The sequence below is a fragment of the Megascapheus bottae genome, chromosome 12 (assembly GCF_031878675.1).
Source record: "Megascapheus bottae isolate mThoBot1 chromosome 12, mThoBot2.hap1, whole genome shotgun sequence".
Lineage (NCBI taxonomy): Eukaryota > Metazoa > Chordata > Mammalia > Rodentia > Geomyidae > Megascapheus > Megascapheus bottae.
Genome location: NC_143520.1, coordinates 11,092,500 through 11,119,744, shown reverse-complemented (window position 1 = coordinate 11,119,744; position 27,245 = coordinate 11,092,500). Strand labels below are relative to the sequence as shown.

Sequence of the window (27,245 nt, the reverse complement as noted above, 5' to 3'; positions counted from 1 at the left end):
GCACTCTACCACCTGAGCCCGCTTTTTTGGCAGCTAATTGGAGATAAGAATCACACAGACTTTTCCTGCCCAGGCTGGCTTTGAACATATCCTTATATCTCAGCCTCCTGTGTAGCAGTATTACAAGCATGAGGCACCAGTACTAGCTTTAAAAGCCCATTTTAAAATGGCACTTTTAGTTGTATATTTCACATGCACCGCAAACAAAATCTTCTGTTTGCAAAATCTTTCTTTTGGAAAGAAAACTGCCTTTCTTAGAAGGCTTCCTATAAAACTCTATATGCTTAACTTTTCTTTTCACTAAGTATTTTTAATAGAAAAATATCTTTAAATTAAAATAAGAATATGTATGTATTTTTACTGCTTGCTACCTGACTAAAACATTACTCACAGAGTGAGAAGGAACAGAGCCTTACTAAGCACGGAAATCACTTCAGTTACCATAATGAATTAGGGCTACCAGAATAATTTTCCTTTCAAAGTGATTGTAAGATTAGAAATAAAATAATGACTCCAGAGAATGCAATAACTGGGACCAGAATGTTTCACAGGGGAGATTAAGTTGAATAATTAATTTGCATTGTTCTTTAAATAAATACTTCAGTCTCTTGTCCTAAGTAACCATGGGAACATAAAAGAAGCATATATATTTATAAGTCTGGGAAAATTTTGTCTTTTTGCAATCAAGGAGCTGCTCCTAGGGGAATAGAATGCCATAACATTGGTAAGCCTTGATTAAAACATCAACATTTTTGTCATTTTATAAGAAGGACCTTTAGCCTGGTAGGGAGCAGGAAGTGTTAAACAATGGGGGAGACCAACCAAATGCAAATGTATTAACCTAGTCTGGATCCAGTTTTTAATAAAGTTGGTTTGGTTGGTTGGTTAGTACTGGGGTTTGAATTTGTGACTTTATATTAGCCAGGTAGGTGCTCTTCTTCTTGAGTCCAGTACTTTTTTGCACTGCTTTTGTTGTTGTTGTTTTTCCAGTTGTGGGGCTTGAACTGTGGGTCTGGGTGTTGCCCCTGAACACTTCAACTCAAGGCTACTGCCCTACCCTTGAGCCACAGTTCCACTTCTGGTTTTCTGGTGATTAATTGGAGGTAAGAGAATCACTGGGCTGTGAGCATAGCCTAGTGTTAGAGTGCTCACCAACCATCCACAAAGCCCTAGGTTTTGATTCCCTAGTACCACATACTCAGAAAAAGCCAGAAGTGGTCTCTGTGGCCCAAGTGGCAGGGCATGAGCCTTGAGCAAAAGTTTCCAAGGACAATGCCCAGGCCCTGAGTTCAAGCCCCAGGAATGGCAAAAAAAAAAAAAAAAAAAAAAAAAAAGTATCACAAGCTTGTATTGCCTGGGCTGGCTTTGAATGGAGATCCTCAGATCTTAGCCTCCCTGAGTAGCTAGTTAGAGGCATGAGCCACCTCATGCAGGCCACACTGGTTATTTTTGAGATAGGACCTTATTTGCTGCTTAGACACACGCCTAGACCATAATCCTCCTAATTTTGTTTCCTTCCATGGCTGGGATGCCAGGCACATGCCACTATACCCGGTTTCTTCTATTCTAGGAATCTCAAGGACTTGTCTGCTTGGGCTGGACTGGAACAGGCCAATCTCTCATGTAGCTAAGATGGCAGGTGCAAATGGGTGTGACAAGCTACTAATAGATAAGGGGGCCTCATGTATGCTTAGGACGGCCTCAAACTACAAACCTCTCAATCTGAGTCTGCCAGTCTGTGTAAAGGATTTTTTGTTTTTAACTGTTCATTTATATATACAGTACATATTGATCAGCTACTGTCTCCCTCATTCTCCCTCCTATTAAAACAAAATTTAAAGGCTACAGAAAATAACAAGTAATTCTATATGTATTAACATACTTATATTTCCAAACAGTATAAAGCAAAAAGCAAGCTACATTAATGTATGTATATATGTAAATATGTATGTCCATTTACTGTACAACTCTGAGTAAGAATTTTAAAATGAGAACATTAGAGCTAATGGGGGAAGGCATACAGCAAGTACTTACCATATATGAGGACCCAGATTCAATCCCTAGCACCAAAAATAAATATAAATCAGCAAATATAAAGAAAGAAAGAAATTAAATGGTAAGTTGGGGTTATAACTCACTAATGTAATGCTTGTCTAGTATACGTGAGACCTTAAGTTTATCACCAGCACTATAAAAATAAGTAACCAAGGGGCCTGGAGTTTGGCCTAGTGGTTAAAGTGCTTGCCTAGCATGCACGAAGACCCAGGTTCGATTCCACGGTACCACATACATAGAAAAAAGCCGGAAGTGGTGCTGAGGCTCAAGTGGCAGAGCTCTAGCCTTGAGAGAGTCCAAGGACAGTGCTCAGGCCCTGAGCTCAAGCCCAGGACTGGCAAAAAAATAATAATAATAATAAGTAACCAAATGTTCAAGGCTCAAATTGTAATCCTAGCTGAATGGGAGGGTGAGAATGGGAGGGTGGTGACTCAAAACCAACCAAGATATAAATTTAAGACTCACATCTCAACCAATAGCTAGATCTAGTAGCATGTATTGGTCATCTTAGCTACATGGTAGGCCAATACCAGGAGCACCATGGTTCCAAGACACATCGGGCAAGAAAGTTGCCAAGACTTATCTCACAAAAAGAAGCTGATGGGGCCGGGAGTTTGGCCTAGTGGTAGAGTGCTTGGCTAGCATGCACGAAGACCTGGGTTCGATTCCTTGGTACCACGTACACATAGAAAGAGCCACAAGTGGTGCTGAGGCTCAAGTGGTAGAGCTCTAGCCTTGAGAAAGCCCAAAGACAGTGCTCAGACCTTGAGTTCAAGCCCCAGCACTGGCAAAAAAAAGTATAGGAGATGGCTAAGTGCACAGTCTTGAGTCCAAACCCAAGTACTGCTAATTATTATAATAACAAATAATAATAATAGTACCTATATTATCGAGTTGCCTTATGACAGTGCATGATACATAAATAACAGTGACCTACTGATGGGCTGTTATTATTTATATATTTAAAATTATAATTCCTATATAAAACCCTATAGTGGGGGTGAGAAGGGGGTATTCAAATGGTAGCACATCTGCCTAGCAAGTTCAAGGACTTAAGTTCAAACCCTGATACCATCAAAATAACAGAACAGGAGCGGGGATTTGGTCTAGTGGTAGAATGCTTGCCTAGAATGCATGAAGACCCAGGTTTGATTCCTTGGTACCACATACATACAAATGCTGAAGTGATACTGTGGCTCAAGTGGCAGAGCACTAGCCTTAAGGAAAACTCCCAAGGACAGTGCTCAGGCCCTGAGTTCAGGACTAGCAAAACATAAATAAAAGAACAAATTCATGAATGTCATTTTAAAACATCACACACACCATGGAAATCACACACACACACACACACACACCCCTTACATTTCCTAGGTAAATGTGTAGGGAAAATAAAAGAGTAATGCATCTAAGAACTATGTAACTATATTTTCAGTGATGGGAAATCCTAGGATTAAGGAAAGGTAGAATCCAGAAAAGCCTTAAACCATCATCTTTCTATAAAACTTTTTGTTTTCTTTTTCTTCTTTGCAGAAATAACCAGGGTTTGAAATCAGGGTCTCATGTTTGCCAGATATATGCTCTACTATCAGAACAAAGTGTGTTCATAGCTGGTACTGGTAGTTCATGCTCATAATCCTATCTAACCAGGAGCCTAGGATCTGAAGACCACAGTTTGAAGCCAGCTCAGGCAGACAAATCTGTAAGACTCATCTTCAATTAACTTGTAAAAAAGCCAGAAGTAGCCAGGGAGCGGTGGCTCACACCTGTAATCTAGCTACTTGGGAAGCTGAGATCTGAGGATATCAATTCAAAGGCAGCTTGGGCACTAAAGACCGTGACACTCTTATCCCCAATTAACCACTAGAAAACTGAAAGTGGCACTGTTGCTCAAGGGGTAGGGTGGTAGCCTTGAGCTGAAAAGCTCAGGGATAGCACCCAGGCTGAGTCCAAACCCCACAACTGGAAAATAAATAAATAAATAAATAACGAGAAGTAGAGTTGTAGCAGAACACCAGCCTTGAGCAAAGCAGCCAAGCAAGAATATGAGGTTCTGCATTCAAGCCCTAATACCAGTACAAATAAAGAAAAAAAAAGAAGAAACTATAATTGTTAGCTGAGCACACTGCTGTGAACCCATATTCTATGCTAATTGGAAGGTTGAGACAGAAGCATCAATCACATAAGCCCAGGAGTTCAAAATCAGTCTGGGAAACAAATTAAAAATATGTATCCATGTATGAATGTGTGATTTAAGTAGCTACACTATGAACCTTAGAACTGTACCTGGTTACCAGTGGGACAATCAATAGCAATCTCTGTTCAACAAAGCTGCTCAAAGTAATTAGCAACGTCACATGAAGTAGAAGGAAATAGGAAGTTGGAAAGAAGAACACAATTAGAAAAGAAGGTAGGGCTACAGTTCTGCTCCAGGGGTCCTAATTTTAGTTTGTTATTCATACTTCTTTCACTTGGTGTGTGTGTGTGTGTGTGTGTGTGTGTGTGTGTGTGTGTGTGTGTGTGTGTGTGTGTGTCCTGAAGGTTTGTCTGCTGTCCCCAAACTTTTTTGCTCAAAACTACCTCTTGAGCCACAGCTCCACTTCCAGCTTTTTGATGTTTATTGAAGACAAGAGTCTTACAAACTATCCTGTTTGGGTTGGCTTTGAACCATAGTCCTTAGATCTCAGACTCCTAAATATCTAGGATTACAGGCATGAGCCACTGGCACCCAGCTCACTTAGGTATTTTTTTTTTTTTTGCCAGTTCTGGGTTTGGGCTTAGGTCTTGAGCACTGTCCTTGGCTCAAGGCTAGAGCTCTATCACCTGAGCCTCAGCACCACTTCCAGCTTTTTTCTATGTATGTGATACCAAAGAATTGAACCAGGGTCTTCGTGCATGCAAGGCAAGCACCCTACCACTAGGCCGAACTCCTGGCCCCTCACTTAGGTATTTTTAAAGGTTGTATAAAAGCAATAGTAGAGGCCAAGAGTTTGGCCTACTGGTAGTGTGCTTGCCTAGCATGCATGAAGACCCGGGTTCGATTCCTTGGTAGCACATACATAGAAAAAAAGCTGGAAGTGGTGGTGAGGCTCAAGTGCTAGAGCGCTAGCCTTGAGAAAGTCCAAGGACGGTGCTCAGGCCCTGAGCTCAAGTCCAGGACTGGCAAAAAAAAAAAAAAAAATACTAGCCTTAAGCAAAAGAAGTTCAAGGACAGTGCCCAGGCCCTGAGTTCAAGTTCCAGGACTGGTAAAAAATAAAAATAATAAAAAAAATAAATAGTAGAAAGTTATGGAATGTTACAAAATTACTATTGTGAAGCCCTCTGGAGACAGATCTCTTGTTACCTCTGTCTCTCATATTTTTTACTTTTAACTTGACCAGTTTTCTTTGGCCCTTCATCTAGTAAAGGTATGTTAATTTTCCTTTAAGATCTGCCTCTGTCAAGTACTTTCAATGTACAAAAATGAGTCAAGTAGTGCTAGCTTAGTGGTGGACTTGTAATCAAGAAGCAACCAATGAAAGAATTGCATTCCTTTGGTACAAAGTTGAGGGTTAGGCACCATAATTCCTAAACAACCTAGAAATCTATCAAAAGGGCATCTTTCTGTGAAACATACTGAACTGGTAGGATTCTAATCTGGTGCTGCCCTGTAAAGCAAAACCTATCTAAAAATAAAATCAGCACACATACACACAAAACACACACCCACATATATGTGCTCATTACTATTTATGAAAGCTAAGATACAGAAATAGCCCATATGCCCTACAATGGATATGTGCATCAATGGAATTTTATACACAATGAAATTGTACTCATCTATTAGAAGGGAGTTACATAAACCTCAGAAAAGATGTTTTAAGCAAAGTCAGTCAGGCTCAAGGAGACAAGACAAATATTTTTTCTCTTATGTAAAACTTAGTTCTAAAATACAAACATATGATAAAATACAAAGTTTATATACACATACACACAAATTGTCTAAGGGACTTAGGGGAGGAGCCAATGATGTAACATCTTTCAACAACTAATGGACCTTTTGATAAAATGAACAATAGAAAACTAAAATATATTTTCTTGGGGGTGGGCAACAAGAGGGGGTACACCAATGGAGGAAGAAAAGATGAGCAAATACAGTCAATACACTTAATGTACACTATAAAAAACTGAACTATGTAATTTCAGGGTATGATTGTAATAGGGAAAAATAAGGGGAAAAGGTGGAAGGAGTGACATTGATCAAGATGCATTGTACTAATAATCTGACTGCTGGAATTGAAATCCCTTTGTACAACTACTTAATAAAAATAAATTTTAAAAAACTAAGCAATGAGTTGTCACACAGGTGATATTAGTAAGGGCTATCTAGGAAGGGCTAGAACCAGTACATTCTGACCTAAGCAAGTTTAACTGAGTTTCTGTTACTTAAGGCTGAAATTGTTTTGACTAACACATCATCAAAATATGTATAACTTTAAGTTCTAGAAGTCTGATACTAGCCATGGCAAGGATTTCAGTAGAGAAACGTTTTTAGAAATTTCCACAATCTCAATAGAAAGCTGAACAGAACAGAGGTATGTGTGTATACATATACAAATACATATATACTTAACCAAATATCTTAACTAAAGGTTAAGATGAAAACCTTAATCAGAATGGCCAATAAAACAACAGATCCTCAATAAGCACTGAAAGCCAATGCCTGAGATATGGACAATCATGGCTTAAGGCCAATCTTAGCAGAATCTATAAGACACTATCTCCAAAATAGCAAAATTCTGGATTGGCAGTATGGCTCAAATGGTAGAGTACTATCTGTGCAAGCTCAAGGCCCTAAATTCAATCTTTGATACTAGTTTAAAAAAATGTCGTTCAGGGGCCGGGAGTTTGGCCTAGTGGTTAAAGTGCTTGCCTAGCATGCATGAAGACCCGGGTTCGATTCCTCGGTACCACATACATAGAAAAAAGCCGGAAGTGGTGCTGAGGCTCAAGTGGTAGAGCTCTAGCCTTGAGAAAGTCCAAGGACAGTGCTCAGGCCCTGAGCTCAAGCCCAGGACTGGCAAAAAAAAAAAAAAAAATGTCGTTCAGGGCCGGGAGTTTTGCCTACTGGTAAAGTGCTTGCCTAGCATGCACAAAGACCTGGGTTCGATTCTTGGGTACCACATACATAGAAAAAAAAACCAGAAGTGGTTCTGTGGCTCAAGTGGTCGAGCTCTAGCTTTGAGAAAGCCCAAGGACAGTGCTCAGGCCCTGAGCTCAAGGCCCAGGACTGGGGAGGAGGGGGGGAAGGGGGCAGTCGTTCAGGTGACTGTGGCTCATGCCTCTAATCCTAGCTACTCAAGAGGTTGAGATCTGAGGACTGCAGTTGAAAGCCAGCCATGGCAGAAAACTCCATGAGACACTTATCTCCAATCAACAACCAGAAACTGCAAGTGGTACTATGGCTCAAAGCAGTAGAACAGTAGCCTTGAGCAAAAACACTCAGGAAGAGCACTCAGGCCCCAAGGTCAAGCCCCATGACCAACAACAACAATAAAAAAATGTCCTCTAGAGCTAGGAATTTGGCCTAGTGCTTGCCTAGCATGCAAAAGAACCAGGTTCAATTTCTCAGTACCACAAACAGCAAAAAGCTGGAAATAGTGCTGTGGCTCAAGCATTAGAGCTCTAGCCTTAAGAAAGCCCAAGGATAGTGCTCAAGCCATGAGTTCAAACCCTGGGACTGGCAAAAAAAAAAAAAAAAAAAAAAGTCTTCTATATCACTCCTGGATTTATTCAATCCCATTTGGCTAAAACTCTTTTCACTTTAGGATTGGAATTAAGTTCTTAAAATGTTTATTTGCTCAACGTTCAATATGCACACATTGAGAGTGCTTTTATTTTCCTCTCTACACACGTGTAAAATATATTAAAATTTTTAACAATAAGAAATCATATTCACCAGGCATGGTGGCTCACACCTATAATCCTAGCTACTCATAATGCTGAGATCTGAGAATCAAGGTTCAAAGTCAGCCCGGGCTCAAAAGGAAGGACCTGGGCCCAGACTCAGGGGTAAGGCAGTAGCCTTGAGCTGAAGAGCTCAGGGACAGTGCCCAGGCCCAGAGTTCAAGCTCCATGACCCCACACACACACAAAAAAAGTCCTAAGAGTTTGTTTTAAACCACCCACCATGCCACAGATAAGATTAAACATTGATTTTAAATTTGTCAGGCTTATAACAAATAGCCTATTTCAAGCCAGTTGTTCACACTTTCTGCTTTCTCCATTGTTTCTATTGTATCCTTTTGCTACTATATGCTTAGGATGAAGCAAAATTGGGTCAATGACAGTGTGAGGGTACTAGATAAAAGAAGAGATAAATCAAGAAATTGCACTTATAAAGTAGTAAATCTTATCTTGACAACTGGTTGTAAAATTAACACCACAGATGAACAAATTGAGAGTTAATTTGCCAGGCTCTAGTGGCTCACATATGCTATCCTAGCTACTCAGGAGGCTGAGATCTGAATTTGAAGCCAGCCAAGGCAGGAAGGTCCATGAGACTCTTATCTCCAATTAACCACCAAAAAAAAAAAAAAAAGTCAGAAATGGAGCTGTAGCTCAAATGGTAGAATGCTAACCTGGATCACAAAACTCAAGGACAGTGCCCAAGCCCTGAGTACAAATGAATTCCAAAAGAATTCTTTTGCCACGCACTGGTAACTCACATCTGTAATCTTACTCAAAAGGCTAAGATGTTGGGGCCAGGAGTTTGGCCTATTGGTAGAGTGCTTGCCTAGGAAGACCTGGGTTCAATTCCTCAGTACCACAAACATAGAAAAAAGCCAGAAGGGGTGCTGAGGCTCAAGTGGTAGAGCTCTAGGCTTGAGAAAGTCCAAGGACAATGCTCAGGCCCTGAGCTCAAGCCCAAGACTGACACAAAAAAAAAAAAAAAAAAAAAAAAAAAAAAGGCTGAGATGTGCGGATTCAGTTCAAAGTCAGCCCAACTAAGAAAATCAATTAACAAAAGATTATCAAGGACAGTGCCCAGTCCCTGAGTTCAAGCCCCAGGACTGTCAAAACATGATAATAAAGAATTCATTTGTTGTGCTCTTATTTCATTGACTTAGGCAGGAAGTAGGAAAATGCAGGATACTAATAAACATCTTTCTTACATTCTTTTCTGTTCTGTTCTCCATTTTTTAATTAGCCTCAATTGCCATACAAGTATATTTTGGATATTTTGTTGTGGCATGTCCATATATACATATAGTAAACCTAGATTAAACTCACCCCTTCTGTCACTTTCACTTCTCTCCTCTGCTTCCCAAACAAGTCTCAACATCTTCACTGTTCCATTTTCATACCTGCATATAAAGTAGTTGACCATATTCATTCTACTCTCTATTCACCCTGCCTCTTTGCACAAGTGTTCATACTCAAGATAGACTCTGCTTTACATTCTTGTCACTCATTTTTTTAAAGTAATGTTAATTTTTCATTTGGAATTTCATCATAATCTTCAAAAATACTAGAAGAAAATACAGTTCATCATTTTTTGCTGTTGTTGCTGGTCATGGGACTTGAACTCTGGGCCTGGGTGTTGTCCCTGAGCTCTTCAGCTCAAGGCTGTCACCCTACCCCTTGAGTCATACTGCCACTTCCGGATTTCTGGTAATTAATTGGAGATAAGAGTCTCACGAACTTTAGTGCCCAGATTGGCTTTGAAACATGATCCTCAAATCTCAGCCTCCTGAGTAGCTAAGGTTACAGGTATGAGCTGCCACCATGCCTGGCCTAATTCATCAAATTTTGAGCATCAATAAAGTACACACTAAAAATGAGCTATTTCCCTATATTCAAAATAACATTCCACTCTTATTTTTTTCTTGCTAGTCCTGAGGCTTGAGCTCAGAGCCTGGGCACTGTCCTTGGGTTTTGTTCAAGGCCAATGCTCTACCTCTAGAGTCTCAGCTCCACTTCTGGACTTTTAGATGGTTAATTGGAGAAAAGAGTATCAAGGACCCTTCTGCTTGAACTAACTTCCAACTATGACCTTCAGATTTCAGCCTCCTGAGTAACTAGGATTACAGATATGAGCTACTGGCACCCAGCTTAAAATGTTTCACTCTTACAAAGCCTTTATTGAAAACTTACGTATATAATTTCATTAAACACGGGCACACCTGTACTCTGTACCTTCAAAAATGAGTACCAAGACTTGAACACAGGGGCTCCCGATTTCACTTTAACTTCTTGCTCTTGGCTGAAGCTCTACCACTCAGCCACAACCCTAGTCCTAACTCACTGTTTTAGCTAACCAACAGCTCTTTTGGTTTAATTCGTTTCTTGAAATAGAACCACGACTATATAGTGCACCAAGGCCAGCCTTGAACTCTGAACCCTCCTGCTTCCACCTCCTGAGTTCTGGGATTACATGAATTACATGTGTCCATCAGCATGTCATACTACAATTGCCTTTTGAGTCATTCTGTTTATGAAGAAAGACAATGCCATAGACCTACACTTTACAGAGAACTTTTAACTATATTCTTCTGTTTCTTAAAGACAAGGTCTCTTATGTAGTCCTTCAACTTATTCTGTAGCTATAGCTTCAAACTACAAATCTTTCTGCCTCAGGCTCCTAAATACCAAGATTCTAAGTGTGTACCACCAAGCTCAGCTTTAAATTGTACTCTAAAATTTAAAAATAGTCAGGCATGTTGGTACATTTGGGAACCCAGCCTGGGTTACATAAGACCATTTCAAAATTAATTTAATTTAAATACAGCCCTTCTTTATAGTGAAGCTCAAATGATGCTGAACTCAAATGACTCCAAAATTCTATCAAAACCAAATTATATCAAATATAGAACACACTATAATGTAACCTTGATTTGCCCTTTTTGTTAACTCATACTTTAACCCCAGTAGGACTATTCTCCTTAATTTTATTCATTTTCTTGACCAGTTCAATTATGAATATTACCTACAAATCAGTCCTGATACTCTGTCCTATTTATTTTATATTTAATTTTCCTGAGCATAAAAATTCATCTACCACTCATAAAGAACTGTAACTTTGCAACTTGATGTTAATTTAGTGGGTGACATTTGTTTAGCAATCAAATGATCTCACCCTCCCCGCAAAAAAAAAATCCTAAAATAGATGCCTTCTCACCCCTTGCAAAAAAAAAAAAAATCCTAAAATAGATGCCTATTAACATCTGTCCTAAAAATGCTAGATTTACTACTCTTCTATTATATCCATATTCAACAGATTCTTCCTTTACAAAGTCCCTAGTATTGTCCTTCCTTTCCATTCTCCCAGGCATCATCCACTCCAGGCAGGTCATTATCTCCCACCTGTATTATTTCAATAGCCTAATAGCTGACAGCCTCACTTCCAGTCTCTCCAGACTTTACCCAACTCACACAAAAAGCTGCCAGAATGCACCACTTCAATGTGGGCACTCAGAAACCCACAGAGCCTCTCAACTGTTTCAAATCCAAAGTTGCTGGCCAATGTTCTAGGTACTTACGCAAAAAGGCACTTTTTTTTCATCACATAAGTAGCTATATTATTTCTTTAAATTCTTAACACAGCATGGCTGCCATTAGCCCCTGACATAATTTTGTCTTTCAAAATCAACTTGTTGGGCAGGGAATGGTGGCTTAGTAGTGCTTACCTAGCATCCATGAGGCCCTGGGTTCAATTCCTTGGTAACACATACACAGAAAATTAATATAAAAGAAAAAATAACCTTAAAAAAAAATCACCTTGTACTAGGAAATGAAACCCTGGGCTTCATGAATGCTAGAGAAGCACTCTACCACTGAGTCACATTCCCAGCCCATCCATTGCTGATTTTAATCGTCAACCTTTTTGCTGCAATAAACTATAACTTAAAAAAAAAAAATCACCTTGAGGCCTAGTGGTAGAGTGCTTGCCTACCATGCATGAAGACCCAGGTTCGATTCCTCCGTACCACATACATAGAAAAAAGCTGGAAGTGGTGCTGAGGCTCAAGTGGTAGAGCTCTATCCTTGAGAAAGTCCAAGGATAGTGCTCAGGCCCTGAGCTCAAGTCCAGGACTGGCAAAAAAAAAAAAAAAATCACCTTGTGGGGGCCAGGAGTTTGGCCTAGTGGTAAAAGTGCTTGCCTAGCAAGCACGAAGATCCGGGTTCAGTTTCTCGGAACCACATATATAGAAAAAGCCAGAAGTGGTGCTGAGGCTCAAGTGGTAGAGCTCTAGCCTTGAGAAAATCCAAGGACAGGGCTCAAGCCCAGGACTGGCAAAAAGAAAAAGAAAAAAAAAATCACCTTGTTTCAAAAATCCTACTATACATAAAGTTTTAAAAGATAGGTTCTAGGGTTTGATCTTACTGACTCTGGTCTCTATCATTTCTGAGCTAAGTAACAGTAACCAAGTCATTTGATAACATCCATACAATATAGATATCAAAATGAACTAAGATTTGTATGACAGTAACATTCTTAGAGCACTGGGCCAATATACAACACACTCTAAACAATTAGTAAATGTTAGTACCATTGTTAATACCTGACCACTCTCTTCCAATCCAATTGCTCTACTATAGACTATGCATTTATCTCCAATATTCTTGACCCCCTTCGTCACTGATCTTTAAAGATGGACTGGTCCTCAGGGAAGAACTAGTTCAATCACAAGTCTATCATCAAGTCTTGGCTTACTTTTCTGCTTTAATTAGTCATTTGGTTTTGTTACTAAACTAATACAAGTGTATGGTATGCAAAAAGTAGTTTTTACTAAATACTTGAGTAAATAATTGCTACAGAAATGTATAATTAGCTGATATGTGTCTATTACATCTAAATGCATCCATTAAAAAATCCAATTCCAATTTTTATCTATCCTAAAACTTTTTTGTAAAAGTATCCAATAACTTTATGTATCCTTTGAAGCAGTCAAGCTAAGAATAAAAATTTACTATGTCGCTAGGTGCCAGTAGTTTATGCCTGTAATCCTAGCTACTCAGGACCCTGAGATCTGAGGATCAGGGTTCGAAGCCAACCCAGGGACAAAAATTGGTGACTCTTATCTCCAGTTAACCACCATAAAACCAGAAGTGGTACTGTGGCTCAAGAGGCAGACTGGTAGGCTTGAGCTGAAGAGCTCATGGACAGTGCCCAGGCCCAAAGTACAAGTCCCACCACTGACAAAAAAAAAATTACTACATTACTTGGTAATTGTAGTACAATTGCTCCAACTAGCTATAATGTATCTAAGAACTTTTTGCTTTCCTAAAGTATGTATGTTGTATTTCTTCCTTTTTTTTTTTTTGCCAGTCTTGGGCTTGAGCTTAGGGCATGAACCCTGACCTTGGACTTTCTCAAGGCTAGAGCTCTACCACTTGAGCCTCAGCACCACTTCCGTCATTTTTCTATGTATGTGGTACCAAGGAATTGAACCCAGGTCTTCGTGCATGCTAGGCAAACACTCTACCACTAGGCCAAACTCCCGGCCCCTCTCTTCCTTTCTTATATTCTCTCTATTAATAATGTTTGAGTCAATATTTTATTTTAATATTGAACATTCTATAAGATTGTCATAAAAACAAGTCAGTAGTAGAATACTAGCTCAGTAGTAGAATACTTGCCTAACAGAATGAGGCTCTAGATTCAATAAACAGCACCATAATAATGTCAATGATGTTGTAAAAATAGAGTAATATGCAAAACATTACGTGAAAAGCTAAGATTTAAAAATTGTCAAATAGTCTTAGTCTCTTAAAAGTTGTTAGTGTTAGTCTCTTTCCTTATTCCACCAAGCCACATTACCACCACCATTTCCCATCCACCTATCCCAAAAACCAGCCTCCAAAACAAAACAAAAACACAAAATAACAAATCCATATAGTTAGACTTATTATTTTTTTTTTGCCTATTCCTGGGCCTTGAGCTCAGGGCCTGAGTACTGTCCTTGGACTTTCTCAAGGCTAGCACTCTACCACTTGAGCCTCATCATCACTTCCGGCTTTTTTCTATGTATGTGGTACTGAGGAATCGAACCCAGGCCTTCGTGCATGCTAGATAAGCACTCTACCAGTAGGTCAAACTCTGAGCCCCACAGTGAGACTTTTTCCATAGAATTTTTTTGGGGGTGAGGGGCCAGTCCCGGGGCTTGAACTTAGGGCTGGGCACTATCCTTGGACACTTTTTGCTCAAGGACAGTGCTCTGCCACTTGAGCCACAACACCGTTTCTGGCTTTTTCTGTATATGTGGTACCGACTAATCAAACCTGGGGCTTCATGCATGCTAGGCAAGCACTCTACCACAAGGCCATCCTCCTAGGCTCCATAGAATTTTTGAAGCTGGATTTTCATTCTCTTATGTCTCACTGAGTCTCACATGAGAAGATGAAATCCTCAAAGTCTAGCCAGATAAATGCTGGCCTGGAAATTTAACAGAGGATGATCCTGTTTCTTGGACCAATGCTCATTTTACTATATCAAGTAGCATCAACTGATTTTTTTTCCATGCCCATTTAATGAAGAAAACACTTTATCATATGAACACCTACAATTAAGATAATCTTATGACACAGTTAACATGATATATTTTGGGACGAACACAAGCCACAATTTGAACAGTTCTGTTATAATTACTTCTCTTCTTGAAAAGATACTTGCTCTAATTAATTTTATAAGCCCAGCACTTGGGAGGCTAATTCAGGTAAATGAACTACACCTGTGTATGGTCTAGTAGTCTCTCCAACAGTAAATTAAAATTCTGTTTCAGATAAAAATGGAATCAATTCAAGGCTCCTCAGCATATGTTAGAGTATTTTCCTAATATAGAACCATAGACTTTCGGATTTAGAAGTAACCTTAGAGGTCACCTTTCATTTTAAGGAGGGAAATAATACCCAGCAGGAATCTGCCCAAGGTTAAAATGTCTATGTAAGAACTCAAATCCAGAATAAGAATTTTTCAATAGAACATTTCTGGGAAACACCACAATATTTAGTAAAATGTCTTAAAAAATGAAGCAAAAATTAAGCAAACCTCTTTTTTTTTTTTTGTCTATGACCTAGTCACTGATCCTAAATGCTTAGTGTAAATTTAGGTAGATTCTAGGCAAGAGTTTTTTAGAGAATAACATTTTATATCAAAACTTGTATGGTTTTAAGTATGAATAAGTCAAGGAAAAGCAAATTAAAAATAGCTTTAATATTATCTTCATAACAAATTATATGAAGGAATATTCTTAAACTGAAAAATTGTAAAAACATACTATTTTCAAGGAACTAAGACTATTGTCATCATACTTACCAATTTTACAAGTATGCCAATGAATTTTGAAACTTTATCTCAGTCTTAAGGGAAGCTAGGCATTGTTTTAAGTCTATTTTTACATAGTGTAAAGTCAAAGAGAAAATAATTTGAGGAAAACCTTTGATCAATCCTAAGTATAAAGAAAATCCTTCAATCTCGTATCAGTAAGAGAATTGCAAACTATATTGTCTAGTCATCTTTGTAAGCATACATGAAATTACAACATCGCTCAAAGATAAGACATGAAAAAGATTAGAGCACACCTTTTTTTGTTTTCTCAGTGAAAAGCATGTTAATTTACCTGTAGGAATATGTTCCTCAGCTCATGAGGATCACCCCGCTTGGTTGTGTGTACCTGTAGGGGGAAAAAGCCAGTTAACGCTTCACTGAAGATCACAGGAGCTCTTTAGATTACAGTTCCCATCTGCTAACAATCAATGGTCTCATCCTCTATGGTGGCATTTAGTTGTAAGCAACCCAAAAGCCCTAATTGCTAATCACGACTGCCAAACTGGAGGTCATAGACGGAGAAGGTGGGAAAACCGGTGCGAATGGTTGTGACGGTGCTACCTGAACCGGAAAGAAGAGGCAATGAGTATCAGCCTTTTACTGTACTCCACGTCCTAGAACAGCAAGCACCAGGCTTCAGATCGAGACGCACAAGAGGAGGGCAGCCGGAGTATTAAAATGCACAAATTAACCGCGTGGCCTACCAGCCTTTCTTCCCAATGGAAAGCAATAATTACGTATAATTATCGCGGCAGTCCTCTTTCCCTCCGCCAAACCTAAAACGTGAGAGCTTCCACAGAAAGACAGAGGCACTTTCACCATCCTGCGACCTGCGATGCAAATGACAACTGCAGCCCCGACGGAGGCTCCGAATGGCTCGGACCCACCCCCTCCCCCACGCATCCGCGGACGTCCGAGGCTGCCCCGGCTCCCCGGGCCACTTCATCCCCTTTCCCATGCTCCGCGACGCAGTGCTCACAATCCCTCGCACCTAAGGGCAGGACGCTACTCGTCCCCCAGTGCCCAGCGATCTTCACAGCCCTCTTCCTTCCCCTCCCCCAGCCGGGCATCCTCCTCCCCTCCTGTCGAAGCCCCGCGCCGCTCTCCCAGCCGCAACCTGGAGCCCCCGCACCCGCTATCTAAGAACGGGGCACAAAAAGACATGGAAAGAGGCTGAGGGGGGCTGCCGGCGGGGCCCTGGGAATGGCTCGTATGCAATAAAGGCAGCAGTAGAGAGCTGGAGTCACCTTGACCGCCATGCTGTGCTCGGAAGCCGGGGACGAGCGAGCGAGTGAACGAGCAGGGCCCAGCTGTCACGGCGCGCGCGCGCCGCCTCGCTCGCCGCGCCCGCCCGCCCTCCCGCTCGCGAGTGCCGCGCGCGTCCCTATGCAAATGAGCTCGGGCGCGGCCCGCCCGGAGCAGGCCCGGCGCCCGGGGTCGGCCGCCGGCGGGGCTCTGGGCCGGCCGCCTGCCCGCGGAGAGGAGAAGGGCGCCCGCGTCTCCCTCCCGGAAGACTGGAACGTGAACCCGGGGATTCCGACGCGCCCGCGGATGCCACGGCGGTGTGGTGGAAGCACCGGCCTCCAGTTGCCTCCGGCCGCCTGGTGGGTGTGGCTTTGGGGACTGACTTCAGCGGGAGGCGGGTTCCCGGGGGCTGTTAAAGGAACCCTTGGGGCCCACAGTGAGCAAGGTTTGCAGATCCGGAGTGGGGAGCGCGCCCCGTGGATCATCACGAATTAATGGCAAAGGCTGGCGGATTAGAAAGCTCGCACGCGGGTGAAAATGTCTGAAACCCGAGTTAGGGACCCGACCAGAAACATGCTTCTCAGTTGTTACGATGTGTCGGCTTCATGTGCCATTGGAAAGGTTTGGTGCTCCACTTTCCTCATCGCCCTCAGTCTTCGTGCAGGTGAGATGGCGGGCCAATGCGGATGGAAAAACCTCCACTCATTTTCACGGTTGGCCCCGAATCCTGGCCCGTATTTCGACATGAACAGACCACCTGGTGGGATCTCAGTCCTTCCTAAGAGATGGTAGCTCTCTTGAACAAAAATAATATCTGTAAAACCGAGTCTTGCCATGATGAGCACATCAGCCTACATACTGATGCACTCAGAAGTTGCCGGGCATCTTCTCTGTGCCAGACATAGATAGCCCTGCTTCTAAAGAATACAAAGACAAGATGTAGTCCCTACCCTCTGGGCAACTTACTGACAGATCATAAAGTTTCTCCAAAACCTCAGCCACATCTGAGGATGTTTTTATGCTTTCAAACAAGGTACCCTACTGTTTATTTATTTCCACTTTTACTATCACCAGTTGGTTGGGGATTTCATTTGACATGTCCATACAGGAATACAACCTATCCTGATCAGAGTCACACTTTCACTCTTATTCTCTTTTCCCTCTTTACAAATCAATCTCAATAAGCTTCATGGTTCCGGCGCCACACATGTGCATAAAGTGTTTTTGTCCATACTCACTCTCCTAGTGTATATGTGTCTTTTAAAAGATTTTTTTTTTAAAGTCTAAGAACTCCAAGATCTACCTCAGTTTCACTTGGTTTATAGTTTTGATAACTAACAGACATAAAGAGTAGTAGCAAATGAGAATTGTTGCTAAGCTATTACCTACAATGCTGGTACTCCCAAAATGAGCTTTTCTGTTGCAGTTGCTTTGTCTTTCACTATTATATCCTTCCTCCATCTGTTCAGTGTGTTTTATTTTTCTGATTGCTTCTTTTTGGTCAATGTGTTTTGGAACAATGTAACAGTTTTCCTTTTAGTGTCTCTTGTCCATTATTTTCTGTTTCTTATTTTCTAAAGTTTCTGTAAGTGGTAATGTAAGGTTTATTTTATGTTATTTTAGAAAGGAAAGATGTCTAGTTGGCAGCCCAAGGTCCCTTCATTTGGATCAAAATCTTTTTTTCTTTTTTTTTTTTTTTTTTTTTTTTTGCCAGTCCTGGGCTTTAGCTCAGGGCCTGAGCACTATCCTTGGACTCTGTCAAGGTTAGAGCTCTACCACTTGAGCCTCAACACCACTTCCAGCTTTTTTCTATGCATGTGGTACCAAGGAATTGAACCCGGGTCTTCGTGCATGCTAGGCAAGCACTTTACCACTAGGCCAAACTCCCGGCCCCAAAATCTTGAGGGGGGGAAAAAAAAAAAAAGAGTCTCACAGTTTCATGCCCAGGCTGGCTTTGAACCTCAATCCTCAGATTTCAGCCTTCTAAAATAGCTAGAATTACAGATATGAGAGCCACTGGCACATGGCTCAATTTTAAAAAAGTAAAACCTGGAAGTATAAAACTCCTAGAAGGGGGTTGGGAATGTGGCTTAGTGCCTAGCATGCATGAAGCCCTGGGTTTTATTTCTCAATAACACATAAATAGAAAAGGTTGCACATGGTACTGTGGCTCAAGTGGTAGAGTGCTAGCCTCAAGCAAAAGAAGCTTAGGGACAGTGCCCAGGGCCTGAGTTCAAGTCTCAGTGCTGGGGAAAAACAATTCCTAGAAGAAAGTTACAGAGAAAGCTTCTGGACTCTGCCCTGGGCAATAATTTCTTAAGCATCAAACCCAAAGTTCTAACTATAGAAGCAAAAATGTTCTGTACAGTAAAAGAAATAACCAACAAAATGAAAGGCAGCCTTCAGAATGAGGGAAAAAATTGAAATCATGTATCAGACTAGGGCATATACCCTTATTAGTTATATACAGATATACAATATATAACCTTGCATATATAGAGACAGAGACAAACATATACAAAGAGAGAGGAAGAATGGAAGAAACTGTGATTGTATCACAGTTGGGATGTAGGAAGAATGTGAAGAGGGAAAATGTGGATTAAAGGATGAAAAGTAGCTAATACAAATTCAAAGAGCTAATATAAAGACTGTAATTGACAGTAGAATCAAGACTTGTTAAATGAGTAGCTGTTTTGCTGCAAGATATAGGGATCTGGGCAACTATTCAAAATGATGACTATATTAATTAGTTCCACAATAGTAATCACTTTGCTGTGTATGCCTTTTTGTGTATGTGTGCCAGTCCTGGGGTTTGAACTCAGGGCCTAGGCTCCGTCCCTGAGCTTTTGTGATCAAGGCTGGCACTCTACTTGATCTACTGCTCCACTTCTGGCTTTTTGGTGGTTAATTGAAAATAAGATTTTCCTAAGCTATCCCGCCCAGACTGACTTTGAACTGTAATCCTCAGATATCAGCCTCTTGAATACCTAGGGTTAGGAGGAGTGATCCACATATGCCCCTTATACTATCATGCTGTATATCTTAAATGTACACTATAAAATTTCTTTTAAAAAAAAACTCGTGTTCCTGGGACCGGGAGTTTGGCCTAGTGGTAGAGTGCTTACCTAGCATGCATGAAGACCTGGGTTTGATTCCTCGGTACCACATACATAGAAAAAAGCTGGAAGTGGTGCTGAGGCTCAAATGGTCACCTTGAGAAAGTCCAAGGACAGTGCTCAGGCCCTGAGGACTGGCAAAAAATATACATATATCTATCTATCTAGATAGATAGATAGATAGATAGATAGATAGATAGATAGATAGATATAGAGAGATATTAGTGTTCTTGCTATGAAAAAGCTTTCAAGCTATCATTCCTCTGTACTAACTAGCTAATATATTAATAGAAATTTTACCAAATAAAATCTTGATTTCAGTTTTATTGTAGGTGATTGTAATTGGGAAAGCTTATTAGTTAATGAAATACCAAAAGATAGACCCATCAAGATGCACAATATATATGGGGAAAGATGGTAAAAATAATTTCAAACCCTCTTTCTTAATTACCCATAAACATAGTAATTTAGAAGTGTTTCTTTAAGTCACAAGTGGTATTTGTTAGCAAGAAATCAGTTCAAAACTATGGAACAACTTTTAAGCTGAAAACTGGATAATTAAGACAGTCTAAATGATATCTCAGAAATTAAATGGGAAGTTAATAGAAGAGGCTATTTTTATTGATTTTTCATTGCTGATCATAAAAAGTAGATGTTATTAAAAACATTCCCTTTCTTGAGTTGGTTTCATGAAAGATTCAGTATGTACACTGACAAGGCTGAGAATTTAAATCTGCTGGTTAAGTTGTTGTTTGTGAAAATAATACAGTTCCCCACAGAAATAAAAGTGTAATGAACTTGCTAAACAAACCCATACAAACATTTATCCAACTCCCATGCAGTTACATTAAAATAGTTTAAAAGTCATGTGTTTTCTAAGTGAAAGAATGCCTAGAACCTTAATAAACCATAATGTAATTATTCGAATAATATTCCAATGATATTGTTCTGCTAACACTCACAATCCTCCTCCGTTTTAACAATATACCATTTCTGTTTTATCATCTGACTTCTTCTGATTATTTTTTGACACAAATACAGTGTTTGATGCTGGTTCCACTATGGGTGCTATATACTCTAGTCACCGTCTTGCAAGAAGTAAAATCAAGATAGGATAAACATTTAGTTGAGTATTAAAATATTACTAAGTAGGGCCGGGAGTTTGGCCTAGTGCTTAAAGTGCTTGCCTAGCATGCATGAAGACCCGGGTTCGATTCCTTGGTACCACATACATAGAAAAAAGCCGGAAGTGGTGCTGAGGCTCAAGTGGTAGAGCTCTAGCCTTGAGAAAATCCAAGGACAGTGCTCAAGCCCTGAACTCAAGCCCAGGACTGGCTAAATAAATAAATAAATAAATAAATAAAATATTACTAAGTAAACCAGGATTGTGTGTCTTTCTAACTTAAAAGTGCATACATCATCTCTGTGATGAGGAATAAACTGATTTCTCAAGATAACTTGCTTTAAAACCTTAAAATAAATAGCATGACCTGCAATTTGACTAAAATATGTTGTATACAAGAGTGAGATTCCATACTGTACCAATTAACAATTACCAGACAGTTCAATAAAGTGAATATCAGGAAGCAGAAATATACCTTTACTGGGGGAAAGAGTGGGGAGGGTAAAAGATGAGGGTGGATGAATGACAGAGGACTTGTAGACAAATACAGTCAAATGCTTAATACTTTAAAAAATAGAAATAGTGAACTTGATGAGATGGCAGGCATGAGATAAGTGGGGATGAAGAATGATGTAAGGAGTGACGGTGATCAAGATATATTAGATACAGGGCTGGGAGCATAGCCTAGTGGTAGTGGCCTTGAGCAAAAGAAGCTCAGGGACAATGCCTAGACTCTTAGTTAAAGTCCTAGCAATCTCCCTCCCCCCTCCCCAAAAAAAAATCAGATGAGGCTGGGTGTTGTGGTGCACTCCTCTAAGCCCCTGTCAAACCAGCTATTTGAAAAGCATATATGGAAGTATTACATGCCAGCTTGGGCAAAAACACAAGATCCTACTTCTAAAATAATGAGATCAAAAAGAGCTGAAAGCATAGCTTAAATGGTAGGGTGCCTGGGAAAAAGAATCATATCAAATAGATGCACTCCTGCAATTACATCTTTTTCTAAACTATTCTTCCTTCCAGTCTTGCTCTAAGTTGTGTAAATTATGCAATGGAGATTATTTTGATCAAATGTTTGGACCACAGCCTTCCATATTCCCTCAGGGAGGCAATAGCAGCCAATTTTCTTTTCAATGAATTTTGAAATCCATGGAATAAGTTACTCTAAATGTTTAAGAATGTGAGAGCCTGTCACTATACTAATAGTAACCAAACAAGATGATACTTAGTAGAAGATGGCATGATCAGATAGAGGACTGAACCAGGTAAGTTTTAGTGAATGAAGTAAAAATAATTATACCAGCCAAGCGGGGTGGCTCACACCTGTAATCCTTGTTATTCAGGAGGCTGAGATCTGACGATCTCGGTTCAAAGCCAGCCAGGGCACTAAAGACTGTGACACTCTTATCTCCAATTAACCACTACAAAACTGGAAGTAGTGCTGTGGCTTAAGTGCTGAGCTGAAGAGCTCAGGGACAACACCCAGGCCCAGAGTTCAAATCCCATGACTGAAGGAAAAATTATACTAAAACTTTTTATTGGGTGCTTAATGTAAAGACAGCTTTTGGTAATCAAGGGGTAGTAGGTCTAGGAATAGAATTCAATAATAGAGTACTTCTCTAGAATGTAGAATGCCCTAGGTTCAACACCCAACAATACAAAACATAGTAATAAGTAAAGAAATTGCAGTTTATTGCATACTCTCAGTTCAATAAAAAGAATATATAACTAGAAAGCCAGGCGCAGTGGCTCATGCCTGTAATCCTAGCTACTCAGGAGGCTGAGATCTGAGGATCAAGGTTCAACGCCAGGCTGGTCACAAAAGGACCTGAGACTCTTATCTCCAATTAACCTCTAGAACACGGGAAGTGGGGCTTGGCTCAAGGGTAAGGCGGTAGCCTTGAGCTGAAGAGCTCAGGGACAGCACCTAGGCCTAGTGCAAGCACCATGATCCTAAATAAATACACACACACACACACAATTAGAGCTGAGTGCCAATGGCTCAAACTTATAATCCTGGCAACTCAGAAGGCTGAAGTCTGAGGATCATGGTATACACATGCATACATACATACATATACAAACATAACACATATGTACTAGATAAAGAGACAGGAAAAAGAAAATATACAAATGGTCAATAAGCACACAAAAAAGTGCATATCATTATTCATCAGGACAATCCAAAATACTCACGGTGAGAAAAGAGTACTATACCCCCACTAAAATAGTTAAAATTAAAACAACATATTTGAAACAAGTAGAGTCTTTATATACTCTGACAAACATATAAAATAACTACTTTAGGAAAAGCTCTAAACAGTTTTTTATAAAAATAAATATAAATCTAGCACCAGTGGCTTATGCCAATAATCCTAGCTATGTGTCTGAGATCAGAGGACTGTGGTTTGAAGGTAGCCAGGACAAGAAAGTCTGTGACACTCTTATCTCCAATTAACCACTAAAAAATCTGAAGTAGAGCTGTGGCTCCATCTGTAAAGCACTAGAACTGTAAAGAGCCAAGAGAGAATCAAGGCCCTGATGCACACATACACACACACACACACACACACACACACACACACACACTACATTAGAATCTGGGTGCTACTGGTTAACTGTAATCCTAACTACTGTAATAACAGGACTGCAGTTTGAGGCCAGCCATGACAGAAAGATTCACAAGACTCCTTCTCAACTGATAGTTGGGCACTAGTAGCATATCTGTGATTCCAGATATGATAAGAAATTTAAAAAATAGGTAGATTTCAGTACAGTCCAGGCATACACTGGACATAAATTGAGACGTTATTTCAACTAACATTAAAAAGGACTACAGCTGAAATCCAGAGGATATTCAGTAGCTAGAAATTTTGAGGCCAGCCAGAGTAGAAGTATTATCAAGACTCCAGCTCCAAAATAACAGCAAAAAGCAGGGATAGAGGCATAGCTCAAGAAGTACACATTGAACTAGCTAAAGATGAGCAATTGAAAGCCCCTGTAATCAAATCTTGGTAGAATCCCTGCCCCCCCAATTCTTTACTGATCAATTGCTTTCACTGAGGATCTTTTTTTTTTTTTTTTTCTTTTTTGGAAACAACACTTTTGTTGCAGTGGTTTTGATCTGTTTGAGGATTGAACATGGGCCACACACTTGAGTGCTCTATCACATGAACCATGCCCAGCCTTTCTGTTTTTGAGATATGATCTCAGTAACTTTGTCAAGGCTGACCTCAAACTGACATTGATAAAGATGTATTGTATTCAAAAACTGCTTTGTTTTTATAAAACTAAATATAAATCTAGCACCAGTGCCTTATGCCAATAATCCTAGCTATGTGTCTGAGATCAGAGGACTGTGGTTTGAAGGTAGAGAGAAAGAGAAAGAAAGAGAGAGAGAGAGAGAGAGAGAGAGAGAGAGAGAGAGAGAGAGAGAGAGAGAGAAAGGAAAGAAGGCTATCTTCATACCTCTGCCTTTTTTTATGCCAGTCCTGGGGCTTGAACTCAGGGCCTGAGCAATGTCCTTGGGCTTTCTCAAGGCTAGAGCTCTACCACTTGAGCCACAGCACCACTTTGGCTTTTCAATGTATGTGGTTCCGAGGAATTGAACACAGGTCTTCCTGCACGTTAGGCAAGCATACTACCACTAGACCAAACTCCTAGCTCCATGCCTCTGCCTTTGAGTAACTGAGATTGCAATCTCACTGTTGTCTGCCTAAAGCAACCAAGTTGTTTTTGGGGTTTTTGTTTTTCTGTTTTTTTGGGGGGATGGTCTTTGTTTTGTGCTAGTACTAGGGCCTAAGTCACTGTCCTTTAGGTTTTTGTTGTTGCTGTTTTGCTAGTTATGGGGCTTGAACTCAGGGTCTGAGCACTTTCCTTGGGCTTTCTCAAAGCTAGAACCCTACCACTTGAGGCACAACACCACTTCCAGCTTTTTCTATGCACTCTACCACTATGCCAAACCCCCAGCCCCTTCCCTTAGATTCTTTTTTGCTCAATATTCTTCCTCCTCATCCTCCTCCTACTTTTTCTCCATCTCTTTCTTCTTCTTCTTCTCCTCCTCTCCTTCTCCATTGTGACTCTACTTTCAGCTTTTTGCTGGTTGATGGGAGCTAATATAATTCTCAGTATTGAAGGAAAAAAGCAGTTTGTAATATAATACTAAGTAAATGAATCAGAAATTGAAATTATATGTATGTGGGCAAGTAGAATTGTATAAGAATGTGAATACGTTAAATAAATCCTGGAGCAAAATAACTGAATTTTCTCTAAGTCATAATTTTACATGTGGTCAGTAATGATCATATATCTAATGATCATATACCACATATCACACGTCTTTTCAATTGTTTAATATATATGTGCATACTTGCTACTTAGCTAACCTCTGCGGCTCTAAAAGTAGTATATGCTTTTTCTGTGAGTTTTTTTATATGTGTGTGGTTGTTTTTCAAAGATTAACACTACAGTATGTCAAAGAAGCACACTAGAGCATGATCCCTCAGTTCCTCCCTTTTCCATTAAAAACTGAGTATTATGATTATCTTTTCCCATTATCTACAATCATTTCAGTTTCCAGGGAGCCCATACATATAATTGTTAATATTGCAGATATTTCAGAGAACATGTCTTTGAGCAATCCAGTGAAGATTCCTTGGGCCCACCTGATGTGAAATCATCTACCCTAACCTATTCTATTTCTAACTCCAATTTCTATAGTGTCATTTGTAATAATTGTATGAGGACTCTAATTTGTGAAATCTTCCTTGAACAGTAGAGTGTTGAGGATACTAGAACGAGTTAAGAATTTCTTGGAAATATTTGTGATATATGACTTCATACCTAGGAATATCCTAATTTCTCTTAACCTAAGACAGTAGACGATAAAAAGAAACAAAAACTTCATGGTGACCATGTTTTTAAAAATTGCAACCTTATAGAATCCCATTGGAAAATATGTATGGAGGGGCCGGGAGTTTGGCCTAGAGGTAGAGTGCTTGCTTAGCATGCACGAAGACCCGAATTTGATTCTTCGGTACCACATACATAGAAAAAAAGCCAGAAGTGGTGCTGTGGCTCAGGTGGTAGAGCTCTAGCCTTGAGAAAGTCCAAGGACAGTGCTCAGGCCCTGAGCTCAAGGCCATGACTAGCAAAAAAAAAAAAAAAAAAAAGAAAGAAAGAAAATATATATGGACAAAATTGCATGTTTATTATTATTATTATTATTGTTGCCAGTTCTGGTGCTTGAATCCAGCGTCTGTGCACTGTCCTTGGGCTTTCCTCAAGGCTAGAGCTCTGTCACTTGAGCCACAGTACCAATACTGGCTTTTTCTATGTATGTGGTAAGGAGATATTGAACCCCGGTTATTTTGCATGCTAGGCAAGCACTCTACCACTAGGCCAAACTCCCAGTCCCAATAGGTTTATTCTTTTCATCAAAGAATGAACTTTCAAATGCACCTTTTGTTCTTATCTATAATGATTTCAATAAGTATCTACTTTTAGTAAGTAGATAATATAAAACATAAAATAAGGCAAATTTCACTTGTGGTTAGGCATGAACTTGTATTCAATTATATATAATAGAAGTAGAAAAATTGTAATTTTGTATTTAAATGACATAAATATGACAGAAAACAAAGCCAAACCTATGATAATTAAATCATATTGATAATATTTGAATGAAGAAACTAGACATTTAAAGCCAGGCACGGTGGCTCAAGCCTGTAATCTTAGCTACTGAGAAGGCTGAGATCTGAGGATCAAGCTTCAAAGCCAGCCCAGGCACAAAAGAACCTGAGACTCTTGCTTCCAATTAACCTCTAGAAAAAGGGAAGTGGGGGCCGGGGGAGTTTGGCCTAGTGGTAAAGTGCTTGCCCAGCATGTATGAATACCTGGGTTCAATTCCTCAGTACCACATATATAGAAAAGGCTGAAAGTGGTGCTGTGGGTCAAGTGATAGAGCTCTAACCTTGAGAAAACTCAAGGAGAATGCTCAGGCCCTGAGTTCAAGCCCCAGGACTGGCAAAAAAAGAAAGAAAAAAAGAAAGGGAAATGGGGCTGAGACTCAAAGGTAGGGCAGTAGCCTTGAGCTGAAGAGCTCAGAGAGTGCCCAGGCTGAGTTCAAGCCCTATGACCTCCCCTCCCCCACACGAATTAGACATTTATCAATTTATCATCTCTCTGCTATGGTCCTGTGTATTTTACTCAGAAGAACTAGTACATTTTAAAGTAGGAATATGAAAGAACTTGAAAATCTACTGGCAAAGTAAAAAATGTTTATCTATTAAAGCATACATTTTAGCTCAGCTAAATTTCTATGTATACAATGAAAATGTGGATACGCATTTCTTAAAAATGACAATATTCTAATCTTTCTGTGATTATATTTTTAAAAAT

At 40.0% G+C, this 27,245-nt stretch overlaps 1 protein-coding gene across 2 annotated transcripts in view; it reads right to left on the bottom strand.

Annotated features, from left to right (window-relative positions):
* Slc25a12 (solute carrier family 25 member 12) overlaps positions 1-16,708 on the bottom strand; it is a 97,542-nt gene extending 80,834 nt beyond the window's left edge. The window contains exons 1-3 of one of the 2 annotated variants that reach the window (XM_090342637.1): positions 16,610-16,626; positions 15,655-15,708; positions 9,326-9,399 (exon numbers count right to left, since the gene is read on the bottom strand). Coding sequence is in view for 1 of the 2 variants with exons in the window: in XM_090342636.1 (XP_090198762.1) it covers positions 15,655-15,708; positions 16,610-16,621 (66 nt within the window). In the remaining variant the exon portion in view is untranslated. Of the gene's footprint in view, positions 1-9,325; positions 9,400-15,654; positions 15,709-16,609 lie in introns of both variants that reach the window. The other variant, XM_090342636.1, reaches the window with a different exon arrangement.
* Between the last annotated feature and the right edge of the window lie 10,537 nt (positions 16,709-27,245).